This window comes from Misgurnus anguillicaudatus, chromosome 14 (genome assembly GCF_027580225.2).
Source record: "Misgurnus anguillicaudatus chromosome 14, ASM2758022v2, whole genome shotgun sequence".
NCBI classification, from domain to species: domain Eukaryota; kingdom Metazoa; phylum Chordata; class Actinopteri; order Cypriniformes; family Cobitidae; genus Misgurnus; species Misgurnus anguillicaudatus.
In genome coordinates, this window is record NC_073350.2 from 34,948,264 (window position 1) to 34,965,470 (window position 17,207).

A 17,207-nucleotide genomic window follows, 5' to 3' on the forward strand; every position below is an offset into this window, starting at 1 on the left:
CTATCTGTTTTAATAGCTGCAGGTTTTTGTTTGACTGGAGCTGTACTGCATTACTGTAAATAAACACAATAAAACTGCATCTGCCCTGAAGAGAAGCTCCTCACTGCATCCCAGCGAGAGACTCATTTACAATGAACAGAGAGAGAGAGAAAATTCCCTTCTCGGGAAGATTAGTGGACGCCCCGTTCCAGTCGGAGGTGGACGCAGTGCAGTTTCGGACACATTTTTCTCTGCCATGCCGTTGACCCCTGGGGTCTCCCCTGAGCTGCTGAGGAGTTACCAGGAGTCCTGCCGCCCGCCTTCGTCAATTATTCACTGTCGCCGCCGCGACTTCATCCAGTTGATAAAGGAAACTGTCCTTATCGGTAACCAGCCTCTCTTAAAAAACTATTTACACGAACCGGCCCGCTACCAGCCCCTCTTCTGCTCTTCGGTTTTGAATAATGCGGCCGCTTCTTCGACATAAAATGCAACATGAGAGACTGATTTCAGATAAGGCATGTTTTTAAATGGTTATATTAATCAAAGTAGTTTTTCTAGAATGTCATTTTACTGGAGGTACAGGACAAAAGCTTTAAGGGAAACATCTGCGGGTTCAACACGGAGACGATGTGAGGTCATACTGCGTTTAGTTAAGACGTACTCAATTACACCTTCAGCTTACCATACATCACCCGAATAAACCTTTAATTCACCCTCGTGCATGCAAGAATACAAGTTTAAGTGGTGACTGTATTTACATTTGACCTCATATTGTTTGTGTGAGCGTGTGTACGGTGAACGACTGTAAAGATGTTAAGTATCCCGCCTGCAGGATCCCTCAGGGCCGACCCGACTCAGCAGAAAACAGACTTCCAGCACGGCGACAGAGCTCAGCGTGACCATCAATCACCTCACAACACGACAAACTCACTTTCACCATGATGTATGTCGTGAGTCACCAATTCCAGTTAATCAAGTCATTACCCACAAGGCCCTGAGCAACCTCAGCTTTACAGCTTCATATAGCTTTCAGTGATTCCTGTATAAAAATGCATGGATTTTTATATTTATACAGTGGGGTCAAAAAGTCTGAGATCACATTGAACATTTTTATTTTTGTGTTTAAATCAGAATCTTAAGGATTCTGAACGTTTTAAAACAAACACTGTGGCATAAAATGAAAAAGAAACATTTCAATTCGGCCTAATAAAATTGACCACATTTTCTACAAAAGATTTGATTTGTTTGATTTCCATTAAAATTTACAATCATCTCCGATCCTGCAGAAAAAACATGATCATCTAGTTATTATGTTTATATCAGTCTGAACTCATTCATTCAAAATGCTAAGACATCCATTATGTTCGTTTTCATCGACGGTAAAAATTATGAATGATTATCAAATTAAAAATTATTTGACACATGCAAAATAAAGCATTTAACCGTCTCAGACTGTGTAATATATTTTCATGAAACCTTCCTCGAAATACTGCAGGCAAATCTTACTTCTTCAACAAAAAAACAATTGCACTATTGAATAAATGAATAATAATCTATGTAGATATCTGCAATTCAGATTAATACAAAATACTACAAATGCTGCTAGTTATAAAAGCTGATGTTGCCATTGTTTAAGATGTATGTGTGAATGCATTTCTAAAGGCAGTACACGTTGCGGTATGCAAACGAGTGCAGAGAACATTCGGACGGCACCGTTTGCCAAGGACGGCGTTCACAAAACAGCGCTCGTATCCTGAACATATTTATAACCTCCACACACGGCGAGAGCTTATACGAAGCGTCCAGTTAAATGCACCGTAGAGAAACCTGGTCGCATTTTAATTGAATACATGCATTGTTTTCCCTTTTAAATCAGGTGACTTCTGCTCGCCTTCATTATACGCAGTCACATTTCCATAGAGGTCTGTGAGAGCGGCCCCGGGCCCCTAACATAAAACAAATGACCGGCTCTCGTGATAAATGGTTCTATTAGCAATCCAGATTGTTAAAGTCAGATATAACGGAGCGGAGGGGCGAGGCGGCCCATTTATTTTCCCACTCCTCACACAAATAGCTTGTTTTTTATGTGTAAATAACATATTAAAAGTCTGCATTAGCCATGTTCTCTGATAGAGAAGAAACTGCTGGAGATAAATAATGCCAGACAGGGAATAAAACAGAGAGCGGTTTAATGGCGGAGGGCCACGGCGTCTTCGCGGTGGGCATGACTTAGGTGACAACATCACCGCAGCCCATTGTAAACTCCGCATTGACCATAAAGCCGTGAACGGGACCGTATATTAAAATCCTCCGCCGTCCCATACTCGAGGGAATGTGATCTCGGGTTCAAGGACCTCGTCTGCCAGATCCCGTACTGCATATTCACTTATCAGAGTCTGCGGGCCGGAATAATAAAGCGGATTAAAGCGATAAGTAATTGCTCTGTCGCAGAGCGCTGGCAAACAGCTGAGGCTCGACTGTGAAAGTGAATAAAGAGACGCTATTGGTTCACGTGACAGCTAAACACTGAACATGCTGAAAGTTCACCATTGAGACACACACTACTACAGAGTTGCAATAATATAATATTTTGGATATTTTTAAGGCTTATATTAAAGTTTGTGCAGCTTTTAAATATAAAAAAAAAAACCTATAAAAAACATACTGAGTCTACAGGGATGTGCTGAGGAAATTTAGCCACAGATTAATAAACTCATTTTAATCTTTAACTTTAGACCTTGATGAGAATTAACATTATTCATTATTAATAATGAATGAATTAATAAATAAGTCATTATGATATGAAAGTGATACACATGCGTTGTTACAGAAATAAAAACCTGGATTTTCTCCTCACTTTAAAACAGATGCCTAGTTTGTGGTTCAATACTATTTTTATAAAAACCCAACAACTATTAAACAAATACAAACTCACTTATATTAAAGGACAAAACCAGCGTTCATTGTCCTGTCAGGGTTGCCAGATCCGCATAACAAAACCAGTCATTCAAAAATAGTCCAAAAGTCCTGAATCTGATCTCTAACAAAATTCCTTTACAAAAATGCAATTATTTTAACTTTTTGCTGAAAATTTTTTAGAAACTTACCCATATTTAAGAGGTTTTAAAAAGAGAACAAATAAAGATTGAATGAAAAGTTTTTTTCCCCCGTTGTTTGTTTGTTTTGTTTTTGATATATTTGTATGTTTATATATTTAGAAGATAATATTCCTGGAATGCATTTTGTGAAAATTACAAGAAAGCTGGCATGCAACTTAAAAAAAGTCTGGTGAGGAATGAGTTAAACAAGCTGATTGTGCTTTGAAAAAAAGCGCCTGATAAATGTGCAGCTCACGTTGTATGAAGAAACAGCGCCTGACTTTAATTATAAAGCTCACAGCTCGCACTGTATGAAACAGATTCGGTCCGACCTGACGGTAGTGAAGGAGCGTGCGACATCACAGACCAACTAATCAATAATGAAATTTGTTAACAAAGAATTTAATAATCGATTATTATCGATTTGATTGATTAGTTGTTGCAACCCTAATGAAGTCAATTCATTTTTTTCTTAAGGCAGTGTTTCTAAAACTGGGGGGCATGAGATTGTGCCAAGGGACCCAGTTTTATGACATTTTATCAAAAACATGAATTTATCATCAATTCTGTGTAATTAAACATGAAATATAAGGCTACTAACCAACAGCACTACATATACATCGAATCATTTCATTTAAATTCTAAGTTTGAGATGTTTCATGTCATGAAATTTTTTTTTTTTTTGGGGGGGGGGGGGGGGGGTTGGATGCAGCCTACACACATGGTACATGCCGAAAAGTTTGAGAACCACTGCCTTAAGAGCTTCCATATGTGACTGTTTCTCTGAAATACCTCTGATAATCCTTAAATACAACACAACCATCTAACAGCATCTCTCTCTCTCTCTCTCTTAAACAGAAATGGAGTCCAGGTGCTACTGAAACTGTTTCACTAAACACTTTGTGCTAAATACAGAAACACACACACACACACACACACACACACACACACACACGCACGCACGCGTGCTCACACACACACACACACACACACACACACACACACACACACACACACACACACACACACACACACACACACACACACACACACAGCTGTGTGGGATGGTGGGAAACCCTGAGGGGTGATGGGGGTCTCTGATCCTCTAAACTTAAACAAACTCCCTGCTGAGCGACACCGCAGGGGCCGAATCCACCAGAGAACCTCTTAAAAAACATATGAGCTCAATGATCATTCAGAAAACTGAATCTCCTCATCTAATGTTGTTTTAATGAACATTAACTACAAGCAAATGCTTATATGCTCGAAATTTAGGACTAAAAACACAAAGTTTTAAAACAAACAAAGTTTTAAGCTAAATAAGTTTCTTTGTTGGTTACTGTTTAATATTTATTTTCATCCCTTATGACAGCAAAAATAAATATTGTTCTTATTGTAATCACAAATGTCCTGATTTCATGAAACTCTTTGATAAACAATTAATGGCCGCTTTAAATAATGGCAGGCCACCAAAGTCTTTCATTAATATGAAAAAATGCCAGAAAGTTTATTACCATTTCAAAGGTGAAGCTTCAGCAGCATCTCAGCGGCTCTCAGATGTCATCAAATAATTCATTACATGAAGACTCCAGAGGTCAGAAGACGCTCCTTCAGTCTCATTATAGACAACTTTTATCACTTGTCCACAGATATGTTTAAAACATTATCTCTCGCTCTCTCTCATACTCATATCATTTACAAACCAACAAGACCAAAGAGCAGATATTACACCAGAAAAAATTTGTCAAAAATGGACAACCTGTCAACTGTTTCTCCTGCAACCGAGAGCAAATCGAGATCTTTGCTTAATTCTCTTTATCATCAGATTCTTATAAGATTAAATCATTTGAGCTGTGCTAAACCTCTACAGTCTAACTGTGTTTGTGTCTTTTTACCTCCTGAAATGATGTGAGAAACATCTGAGACTGAGCTGACACTTTATGAAATATACCTGAGCCCTCACCGTCTTATCTCACTGCCACAAGAGCTACAGTACTTTATTGTAAAAAAAAGATTGATTTTAGCTCCAAATAAGCTGGAAAGGCTCTCTGCACAATGTTGATGGAGAAAACTTGTTCAGGATTTATGATCTTAAATTCAAGTTTCATCTAAACCTCTGCTATAATTTCTCCCCGCAGTTAAAATGTCATGTATTAATCATGTAAAAGTTAAAATCACACTTTATAAATAATGCCATTCATCTGTCTGCTCTTTACTGTGTGGCCTATTTTTCTGCTCCTTTCTTGAACAAATCATGGATTTCTATTTTCTTTATAATGGCAGGCCACCAAAATCTCTCATGAATCTATAAAACCTCAAGATCACGAGTGATGATATTACCATTTCAAAGCTCAACGGAAGGACCACATCGTCCACGGCTGCCATTTTAACTAATTTATAACGTTTATACTCTGGAGGTCTTTCAGCATCATTATTCTTCACTTATATCTGCCTTCTAAAGATATGTTTTAAACATGCTTCTCTCTTTCTTTTTGTCCATCTCTGTGTGTGTAACTTCGGATTCAAACAATCCGCAGAACTGACGGTCTGTTCGTCCAATCAGCAGTGATCTTGCGTCACGACGCCTGCAGCGCTACTGATGATGATGATGATGTGAGGAAGACTCATGTATCTAAGCAGTCACTCTGTATTAATGAAGGCCGCTCACAAAAAATCATATTAGGATTCATCTCAGGCCTGATGGAGGTTCACCTCTGGCTCTGATGGGGATTCTGGACGGTCTTATCAGGGACAACCGGCGCCGTGAGCATTTTCTCCCCGCATGCCATTTAGTCTTTCAAATGTATATTTCATGGACATTTTAAAGCTAGGTTGTTTAAACGATTGGCTGGTGTGATAAGTAAAACGAGAAAAATCACCTAAAAATCTATGCAAGACAAAATGAAAAAAAAAGTACACGTCTGAAGCTGTTTAAATGAAAAAACAATAGTGATAATGACATAAACTTGTTGTCCAGTATAATCTCTATAATAAGAGTCTCCTGGTTTATATATCAGTTGCCACAGATTAGCAATAAAACCTCACAGTTTACAGATGTGACTTAAACTAACAGCTAGTAAAAATATGACAACAACCTTCACGGATCCACTCAGACGCTTTCATTGATCTTGATTAAGCATCATTAGAAATAAAAACATGATATCGCACAGACTCGTACCTCTGGCCAAAGATGATGGTGATGGTTTTTTGGGCAGCTCGCTGAAGCCGTGTCCCTCCAGTGCAGACGTCTTACAGTCCTTCTTCTCAATGGGCACACTGGTTTCCATTCTGACCAATACTGGGAAAGAGAGAGAAAACATCAATGATCATAATACATCATATCATATCAACAACAAAAGCACAAATCATTGTAACTATAGTCAGGTTAGATTGCAGTACTCGGACGAGCTGATAGATGGCGCAGTAGAGACCTCACATCAGTCTGAACACAAACACAGAGGCCTGTTTGTTACATTAGGGGTTAAACATTCAGTAAGTTCACTAATGCAATTCACACAAAGACTTAAAAAGTAATACAAAACATTTACAATTTATTATAAATAATTTGTTAATTTTTTAAGAACTTTTGTTGGTGATTTTGTAAAACCCCCACACAAGGGGGATGCTGAAATGTGGTTGCCAAGTGTTTGTACACATAACACAGATATGATATAAAACAGTCATCAAGATAATAAAAGTCTCTTTATTGTGATGGCTTAAGTAAGAAGCGACTGATTTGTTTAATTTTTTTTTGCATTGTAAGCCGATTAAAGGAGGGACACACTTATGTGCATCTGTTTACGCTTTCTTTTGCCAAGCCCAACATGTTCTCTATAGAGACGCTGGCATAACTTACCACAAACTGTTTAACACACTCACCTCTGAAGACAATGAATGAAAACACTGCAGACAAAACAATATTTTAGATTTTGATATTTATCAGTCATGCAATCATCAATTCATAAAGTTATATTGTTGCACGCAAGCTCCAGCGTAAACAAACCAACATGTATCTGACACGCTGTGTCCTTTAATAAGGTTTCTAAAACACACAACATTTGTCCTTCACAGTTTGTCTAAAATGAAAGAAAAACACATCTGAACATAAAGATGATGTGAGATGATCAGACGCCCCTGCGGAGCTCTGAGCCGTGTGCTCAAACTGAGAGCGCTGTGATGGGATAATACAGGTGTCAAAGACCAAACAGACAGATGGTCACAAAAGCAAACATTAACAACAGGCTCTCCCTTTTCACCTGACGCCGTTTAATCTGATTCAGTTATGAGAGCCTCTTACATTATATCAGTATGTGTGCTCTCTCAGACTCAAAGTCATGATCATTTGTGATGCTAGTGCAATGACTACTGTATGATAAATACATGAAAAACCATCCAATGAGAAATGAAACAATTAAAAATAAACAATGCAAAGTCCTCAACTTATGACAGTCGTCACTTTTCCCTTTAAACAAATCATAAAAAACTTTATTTGAAAGATTAATATCAATAAACTACTGCACTGAATAGTTAAAGCAATGACCAAACACAAGAGTCTTCAGCTTTAAAATCACTGACTGTTTTTTCAGCTCTTGAGAGTCCCGTGAAGGGTCCGGATCCGTCAACTGTGTGTGTTTATGAGCCGACGGGCCCTTTGAAGGGTCTAACAGGTGTCAGGGGTTTCTGTCTGTCAATCCAGAGTCTCTGGTAAAGATGCAGTGTGTGAATGTGGCGTCCCCTGCGGCGTGTGAGAGCTCATTACCAGAGATCAGACAGACCTCCGGCTCATTAATTACAGCCGCACTCATTCACACGCTGCTACTGAATGCAAGCGATCTGACCTGAGATCAGTCCGTTAGGGCCTTCTGAATGCCCTCATATTCATCTGGCAGGAGATTTTAAAGTAAATCAGAGGATCTGAGGATTATCACTTTTCAATTCACACTCTCTGCTATTATTCATGCAACAAACTCTTGGCAGACATTCATCATTAAGACGATAAATCTGAGCGCTAGAAAGAAAAACACCAATAAACTTGGCAGATTTAATTCATTTCTGTAAAGTGTCCATTTTTGTTAATCGATTCAAAGCTATTTATTTAAAACTAAATGCATGCATCTTAAGATATTTATTAGTATTACTGCACTACCTTTCACATGCACAATATTAAACGTTTAAGAAATGTTAATGAGATATTGTGATGAATAACAGATGTCATTTACATTTCTAATCTTCTGATGCACAGCAGGTTCCTCACAGGATCTTTATTCCTGAGTGATCGATGTCTTTAGATACACAAACAGCCATTCACAGGTCACAATAGAGACTTTAGGAGAAGATCATTGAGAAGAGAGTGCTCAAGATCTCACTGTGTTTAAATAAAGCACATGTTTGCTTAAACATCTCATCTGACGCTCCTCTCGACACAGACAACCAGAGTTTAGAAATCAAAACCTGACCATGTTTGAAGATCTAACTAATACACCTCAGCACCGTAGAGAATAGATGCATCCTTTGAAGGACCATTTCTGCATCTTGTGTGCACATTTACTGATGGGATTTCAAAAATAAAGGTGCCATAGAAGAAACATTTTTTTGGTTGAAATGTTCCATAAAGAATCTTTAAGATCTGAAGAAGCTTTTAAGCACCTTTATTTTTAGGAGTGCAGTAAAGAACGTGCAGAAAGAAACACTGCTATAATAAAAAGTCAAAATTAAAATGATCATTGCATCAATGTGCGTGTGTGTGGGGTGTGGCATATAGGTCTTATATATAACGCATACATATATTTTGATATCTAAAAATGTAAACGAGGATCGGATAGAAGTTTCTTAACAAACGTGCGTGTTCATATGCGAGCGCAGATTTCTTTTTCCGCTGGTTGGGGCTTGTCATAACGTCAAGCAATGCTTATTTTACGCTCTGGAGCGCCCAAATGCTTTGAAAAGGAGGAAAGAGACATGGTCATGTTTTCCGTGTGGTTTTAGACATAAAATGTGAAGCACTTGAGTACTCGAGCCCTGTAGCACCGAGGGGCAACCTTCCGATCTCTCTGATGAAGCCAATACGGAAGTGATTTAAACTCCAATTCATCCACTGGCCGCTAAAGGCTCCAAAAGGGAGTCCATCCCTCCCTTTTGGACCTACATGATAAAATGGCCAACTTTACATTAGAAAATAATCAACATGATCTCACAAAGTTCCGTGGGATAGTCACGGAATTTTGTGCTAATTTTTCCGTGGCATTCTCACGGATCTCTGCATTTTTCCGTGGCCCTGCTACGGACTGTCTTTTTCCGTGGCATTCTCACGGATTGGTTACTCAACTGCTTTTCCCTATTTTCAAACCATTTGCGCTTCGGTTTAGGGTTAGATTTGGTGTTTGCGTTAGTATGTCACTTTAAATATTGGTTTATACTATTTTTTCTGATTTATTCTTTTATATTTTCTAAACTTTAAACAATTGTTGCCTGGCGTTGGGGTTAGAGTTGGGTTTGGGTAGGGATGTCATTTCATGTAAATCTAACCCTAAACCGAAGCAAAAATGGTAAGAAAATAGGACAAAACAGAGTAACAAATTAGCACAAAATTCCGTGACTATGCCACGGAAATTCGTGAGATCAGGTTGGAAATAATATGTTTACAGCCTGGTACAAAAAGTGTTTTTGGTCTATATAGCTAATTTTGTGAGGGGGGTGAATTTAAAGCCTTAAAGTTCTGCATAATTAAGGGCGTGGCTACTTGAGTGATGGTTGAACCACAAGAGTCGTGCTGTCACTAGAGTCGAGCTAGGTGGGAGGGGTTTCAGCAACCAGCCACCTCAGCTTCACCCATGTCCCGCCTCTTTACCCATTTTCGGATATCCGCGAGTGATGCGCGGTGATGCACGGCCAAGATAGCGACGGCAGGCAACGCCTACTTTAAGCTTCACCCCAAGCCAGCGGGTCATCATGCGAGATATTAGTTGCCTCTCCTTGTAAACTCTGAGTCTGCTAGTTTTGCATTTACACAAACTTGAACCCATCTAGATTGTACTTGATATTTTTCATAATTTGTGACATGCACACCAGCACGGGTCCCACTTCACCACCGTGCAGTGATGCAGTGGTTATGACAACCGTCACAGCCCTTAACTTAACACACAAAAATTAAAGTGTGTTTCTGGGTCAAAGTGACTCACATATAGACAATGTGCAGTGTTTAGGTAACTCTTGAGAGAAAAAGAAGGATCTTATTCCTAAAAACAAATCCCTACAAGATCTACTGTCGTCTACAGAAATGAATGTTTTTGTATCGCAGGTGTTTTCAGACGAGCGTTTGGCTCATCTCACTGGATTACTCAACGTAACCTCCTACCTCACCGGCTGAATAATTACAACACGAGCCGTCGGCCAAACAAATGATTCTGACAGAACACTGAAAGGTCACATAGCAAAATCCCTAAGAGAGTACTGAGATCTCGCTCTCTTTGTAGTATTCAACCGCTGCCATCCTTCAAACTCCACAACTCTGCTGTGAAGTCTATTTGTTCCTATTTAAGCTTCATATATCTTGCAAGTGCACAAAAACAAAAGCAGATCTTCAACAGGAGAGTTGAAATTCATCACAGGAGAAAGTTTCCTTATGGAAGAGTTCAGTTTTTTATAGCTCACTTGTTCCTCCTTTAATTCAATTGTTATTAAATTATGAGCGTACAGAGATTCATTTGGATAGCACAGCATCATTTGGTTTTGGGAGAGGATTTATCCGAGTTAGTTATACAGGTAAAGTTATGTCTGATTATCAAATGTGCAGACTTTGTTATCTTTGTAAACTAAGCACAGTTTGAGACTTTGTTCAACTCTTTTTAAAACTCTTGAGAAGGAAACATAAAATTGCATTTTCTTACCATTTAATCTCATCGATCTCACTTTTGTTCATTGATTAACATTCAATTTTTTTTCAAATATTTACTATACACAAAAATGAACATTCTGTCATCATTCACAGGTTTGAAATCAACAAACGTCGTATTTTAAGTTGAGTCTTTAACGTTTGACCACGAGTAAGTCACACAGACTAGAAATGTAAGAATGTTGAGTAATGTATGGTGTGTGTGTTGTCATGTGTGATTTTAGGTGATAGTAGATCACACCCCTCCCTCCCTCCCCCGTGTTATAAGTGTAATATCCTGTGGGTGATCTCCATTGGTGTGGCCAATGCCAAACAGATGTTGAGTTTCAGCCCTCACTGAAGCTGAAGGATGGGAATCTTACAGGAGGATTCCTGCTGTCACCTGGAATCAGTCGACAAAATTATCACATCACGTACGTGTCGAGTGAAACTCCACCAGAGAGACACAGCAGACGGTGGGCGACCTTCTCGCCTCTCAATGCAACTTTAAAACTGGAAGACATGACGGGTGTTTTTAACAGGACACTTTCATCCAGTGGCCAAATGGTGTTTTTAAGAGACACTTTTGCTTTAACACCAGGCCTGTAATGTAAACTTCCTCTCTGTGATGTTATGAAGAAAGCAGGCGGTTCTGTCCTGCATTTCCACAGTTAGTGTCTCTATATAAAGACAACTACAGATCAAAGATGAGATCTCTTTCAGTTCTACTAGAGAACAATGACATTTTGTTTCCTATGCAATTTTAGGATGAAACACAACTGGAAACTCTACAGAAAGTGAGATCTCTCTAATATCTCATTTCTTTCTCCTAAACTGCAATGAGACAAAATAAATGGCAAACCACATTTGCTTCATGTGGTTAAAACTCAAGTGATTTCACTTTAAATGAAAGCTCATTAATAACTCAAACTTCCAAATCCAAAAATATCAAAAATTAAGCTGTTTAATAATAAAACGTACTACAAACATTTCTCATCATATTCTCCAATGCCAAATAAGTCAAGTTAAACTAATAGGAATTTCTCAAGGGAAGTTTTAAAGGGGACATTTCACAAGATGTCAAATAAATCTTTGGTATCTCCGTTATGTGAAGTTTTAGCTCAAAATACCCCACAGATAATTTATTATAACATCTTAAAATTTAACATTGTTAAAACTGAATGTGCCTTTTATGGGGTGTGTCCTTTAAAATGCAAATGAGCTGATCTATGCACCAAATTTCAGTGCCGTGGTTGGAGATTAAGGGGCGGTATTATTATAATAAGATCCCCTTCTTACATCACAAGGGGAGCCAAATTTCAATAAGCTATTTTTTCACATGCTTGCAGAGAATGGTTTACCAAAACTTAGTAACTGGGTTGATCTTTATCACATTTTCTAGGTTGACAGAAGCGCTGGAGACCCAATTATAGCACTTAAACATGGAAAAAGTCAGATTTTCATGATATGTCACAACTTAGAACATATGAGCAACTTTCTTAACAATAACATTCTCCTCCTAGTTGAATTCATTTAAAAACCACAAAATAAACCAGATGTATTCAATCCAGTTACAACTTTAAACCCATCTGATGGCCATTAAGCACCGTGAGAGGAAGAACCGGTCGACTCTCAGGTGTTGACCTTTAACACTGCGTGATTGTTGAGGCCTAACACATGTGGAGTCCTTCCTTCAATCTGTCAATAAATATTCTGCAGTTTGATTTCATCCGTCATCGTACAGGCCTAACAGAGAACATACGCCAAGACGAGAGTCCCAAGCCGGTGCTTAAGAGCCCTCATGCAAACACAAAGATCTCACAGAGACCTGAGCTGCCTCCATAACACGTCTGTCTTCTAGAATAACTGAATGTCAATAATGTAAACATCTGCGCTGCATGTCCTGAGCTGTTAAACACGTTTGAACTGGAGCCGAGGCCACGAGCCAACCCTTGTGAAGCCGACCGGCGGGGATTTACTGCTATCAGCCATTTGTCTGAAACATGTACAAGTCTATCAGTGCTGAAAGAGAAGATCCGCACATCAACCCGACGCTCGCCGGGTATTAAAGGAATATCATCCGGTTACCGCATCCCTCCAGGAATTCATTAAGTCGCAAATCAAAGCCAGCCAAGAGGCGCTACGGATACCCATCACATTTCATAGCGAGGCGAACATCTCGTGCCCCTAGCGGCCCACGGATCTTTGATTTCAAAGCATCTTGTGGCGTGTGATGTCCTTTCAGGAGACCGAGACGATCTGATTTCATTCTCTGTAATTAGACGGTGCTTGATGCTTGATTGTCTCTGAGATTCTTGAAGGATCTTCATCAGGGAAACTTGATTTAACCCATTCAAATTCACCTCCTCGGTGCAGCGGGAGGTTACAGACGTATCTGTGTGAACGCTGTCAGATGCTCGCCTCACTCCATGTTACTTTATAATGCGAATTTTGCAGTGCAAGTAGATTTCAAATTTAGAGGGAGAAATTTAGAGACTTTATACCAAACATCAAATGGTGCCCCAAAATTGTTTATCGTGCAACATGTTAATAATTTGCACTTACTATCAAAAAGGAAAATGAACAGAATTGTAAATGAACTGTTAGCAATTTTCTTTTTCTAAGATTCACCAAAGAAAAATCTACAAGCACTATAAAAATCACAAAACTGATGGACTCTCTGATGTGACAGTCATGCAGGCACAACACATACTCCAGATCAATCTCAGAGTCTGACTGCGCAGACGCATGCGCAGCTACAACAGCAGCCAAACAAATGTGTCTTTAAACAGGCATTTTAACTTTAAACATAAACCTTTAGCTCCTGACGTCTAACAACAACCGAAGGCTGTGCATCACCAACATTTAAGTGAAAAATCATCTAAGAAACTACAGACATGGCAACATGGGAAAATCATAAACTACGCAGAAACAACCCAGGCTATAGTAAATATACTTTGATACTTGAGAGCAATGTAAATTCAGAATAATAGGTCCTGAAGCAAAACCAGTAAAAGAGTCATAAAACCTGCATTGGTACTGAGCCGCTACTCATAAGATTAAAAGCTGATATCTAGATATGATCTTCTCTTAAAAATAATAAAATATGAGCTAATGCTGTATGATAAAAATCTTTGAGTAAATTCATTCAGTGCTGTTAAAGAAACATCAGGAGTAAATAATGTTTTGTTGATAATCAGGCAGATATAACAATGAGAAGATAATAAAACTCCAGCAGTATCTTTTGTTTAAACTCTCTTCAGTATAAAACAACAGACGTTTTCAGGGGTCACCGACTCTATTCATACATCACAATAGACTGACTTCTAAAGGAGCTCGACTTCCCTCGGATTTCTCGACCTATTGACAGCGACTGACCTTATTTACTCCTGTGAGAAAATCTATTGTGTCGTGAAGTCTCAGCAAGACAAACGCAAATAAAAAGAGAGTTTCGGCGCTCTTATAGAGTCTTCGGACAAAACCCAAATCATTTTTTAACTTCGTCTCATTTGTGAGGTGAAGTTTTGAGCACTTTTCCAAATAAAGTCACAGATGATGAAATACAGTATGAGGAACATTCCACCGATTAAAGATTTTCTCTTTAAATTATGATGTGGAAAATGTCCTGAAATTCCTCCACAAATATGTGCATAATTCCAGACACATCTGTCTATTAATGACAGATCAAATTTATTTATTTCAAACTCGTTCACCTGGAAGCCACGGGACTTGGTAGAGATGTGTTGTGTGCTGAATAAAGCTCTTTCTCCATCGGTCTTGTCTTAACTTTTGAATCGTCTCTGCGGGAGTTTTATTCGCTCTGGGCTTTTCCAGCTCCTGTGCTCTCGAAGCCTCGGCTTCATTAAATTCTTCTCCGACGTGATGGATAAGAGAGAGGGGCTGACGGACACTAAAGAGGGGGACGCGTGAAAAAGGCTCTGGGGGAGATGAAAGGGGCCCCTGCGGCCCTGGGCCCCGGTGACCGTCAGCTCTGCCGGACCTGAATAATCCTGAATGGGCCTGACGTTCTTTCACATCTTTTCAAGCTCTTTAGCCTGACTGCTGGAACTCTTCATCCAGCACAATGACAAATGCACTAAAACTGTTTTCTCATGCTAATGGAGGTGAATTCACTCCCACAAAACGCTTTTTGCTTTTTCCTCCAGGATTTAAATGGGCCAATTACAGCTTTTTTCATGTTATGGCTCCTCTATATCTCTGGGTTTTTCTACGGTTTTTTTTCTTCTGTATTCTCATGAAGTAAACGGCACGCATCATGTTGTAATGGTGACACAGATCACTGAAAAGTATTGTTTCTCAGGACCGTAAACAGAAGAGAAGAAGCCCTGAGAGGGTTTGAGTTTGAAGAGCAAACATCAGGTCTTTTAACTCTGAACAGCTTGCGCGTCTTCAATCCTCTTTTCATTCATTGGCCCCTGTCTGCATATTGACATTCATAATATGTACTGTTTAACTGTTTATTTAAGACCATTTGAATACAATCATTTCTAAACAGAAAACAAATATGTGAATTCTGCAGTGCATTTCATGCATATTGTTATAAAGCATTGTTAGCCTGTATGAGTTGTAAATGCACATTTGTGTTTTTTTTTTTTTGTGGCTAATAAAAATCTCATATCAGTTAAAGGTCAAAATATAAGAAATAACTTCCTATTTATAAACTTTACAATGAAATGTAACTAAGTGGCTTGGAAAATAACAAAGGCATGCACTAAGTCAGTTGGTTTAATAGAGTAGTTTGTGTTAAACTAACATGTTTAAGAGGATCTGGAGAAGTTGATGTGTGTAATGGGATGCCTCATCACTTCTTCCCCCATATGGATCAAATTGCACAGCAGAATGTTTGAAATTCCAGAGTCAGGAGTCAAACAAAAGTTCAAAAGTTTTTTTTTTAACAGAAATACACTTTTCACACCTACATTTTGTGCAACTAGCATAAAAAAGGAACATGACTTTTTTTTATTAAGAATAAGATTTATAAGATTCAAATAGGAAGCATGTGAACGTTTTAAAATCAATAACATAATGGGAAATTAAGCATTAGGCAAATAAACGCGTGTGCTTGAATAATGTGTGAATATAAAATCACTCACCAGTTCAATCTGCGCAAAACAAACTCTCGCAAAGACTTTCTTCACTGCAAACTCTGTCCGTGCATCCCGCGATCATCCATTAAAGTTTCAACTGAACTTTCTGAAGCTCGAAGTGCGAGTCATTCACACAGTTCATCTGAATCATTCACGATCCATCAATGAATCAACGAACAAACTTTCTGTGAAAACATCCCGCAAAATCACGCGCAAGAAAACCAACAGAGCAAAAGAGTTTGAACGCAGAGATCCCGAGCTGATCTGTTTTCAATGCTCTCTCTCTCTCTCTCTCTCTCTCTCTCTCTCTCTCTCTCTCTCTCTCTCTCTCTCTCTCTCTCTCTCTCTGGATGGGTCGGGCTTCTGAACTGAACAGACGAAAGTTTTAACACAAGGTCATCCTAAGAAATCACTTCTGAGTGAACGTCTAGATTAAACTCTAGCCTAATTCTTACTCGTTTTAATTCTCTTTCTGAGGTAACCTTATCTATAAGAATCAGCACACACGATATATCGATGCATTTCGCCCCAGATCTGCTGCTGTAAATCATCCTTATTCGTCTCTGTGAAACAACTATACAATAGAAACGGGTCAAAATAAATTCTCATATTTTTAAACACTCTTAACAAACTCAGTAAAACTCTGACATAAGATATTATATTAAACTAAATTAAGTAATCAAATACCAAAAATTTGTACAAATCTAATTAAACACTGACGTCACATGAGCGTTTATTTCCGTCGTGCTCGTGCTGTCTACTTGCAAAGTTAAAACGGAATGTAAGACATTTTTATTTGTAATATTTTTAATTTTTAATCAAATTTATATGACCTACCTACCTACGATATTACTAAAATTTGAAATAATATTAAATATATTTTTATATTATATTTTATTAAATATATAACTGATATCAAACAAAACGATGTTTACTTGCATAAAACGTGCTTTTCCATGGATGCCAATATAATCTTTATTTTTTTAAATAGAAAATTATTAATAAAAGAATTAAAGCCTTATAAAGCTGTTACTGTTTGTTTACAGCTGATATTTCTGTCCTGTTCTGTTGGCAAGTGACTTTGTAGATTTTTTTTAATGAAAGGCTGGTTAACATGAGCTGTCTATGTGACATCCAGTTCAAATTCTT

At 38.4% G+C, this 17,207-nt stretch overlaps 1 protein-coding gene across 2 annotated transcripts in view; it reads right to left on the reverse strand.

Annotated features, from left to right (window-relative positions):
- gli2b (GLI family zinc finger 2b) overlaps window positions 1-16,349 on the reverse strand; it is a 57,724-nt gene extending 41,375 nt beyond the window's left edge. For both annotated transcript variants that reach the window (XM_055184794.2, XM_055184793.2), the window contains exons 1-2: window positions 16,065-16,349; window positions 6,259-6,378 (exon numbers count right to left, since the gene is read on the reverse strand). In XM_055184794.2, the coding sequence (XP_055040769.2) occupies window positions 6,259-6,367 (109 nt within the window). In that variant the 5' untranslated portion in view covers window positions 6,368-6,378; window positions 16,065-16,349. The remainder of the gene's footprint in view (window positions 1-6,258; window positions 6,379-16,064) is intronic.
- Window positions 16,350-17,207: the final 858 nt, after the last annotated feature.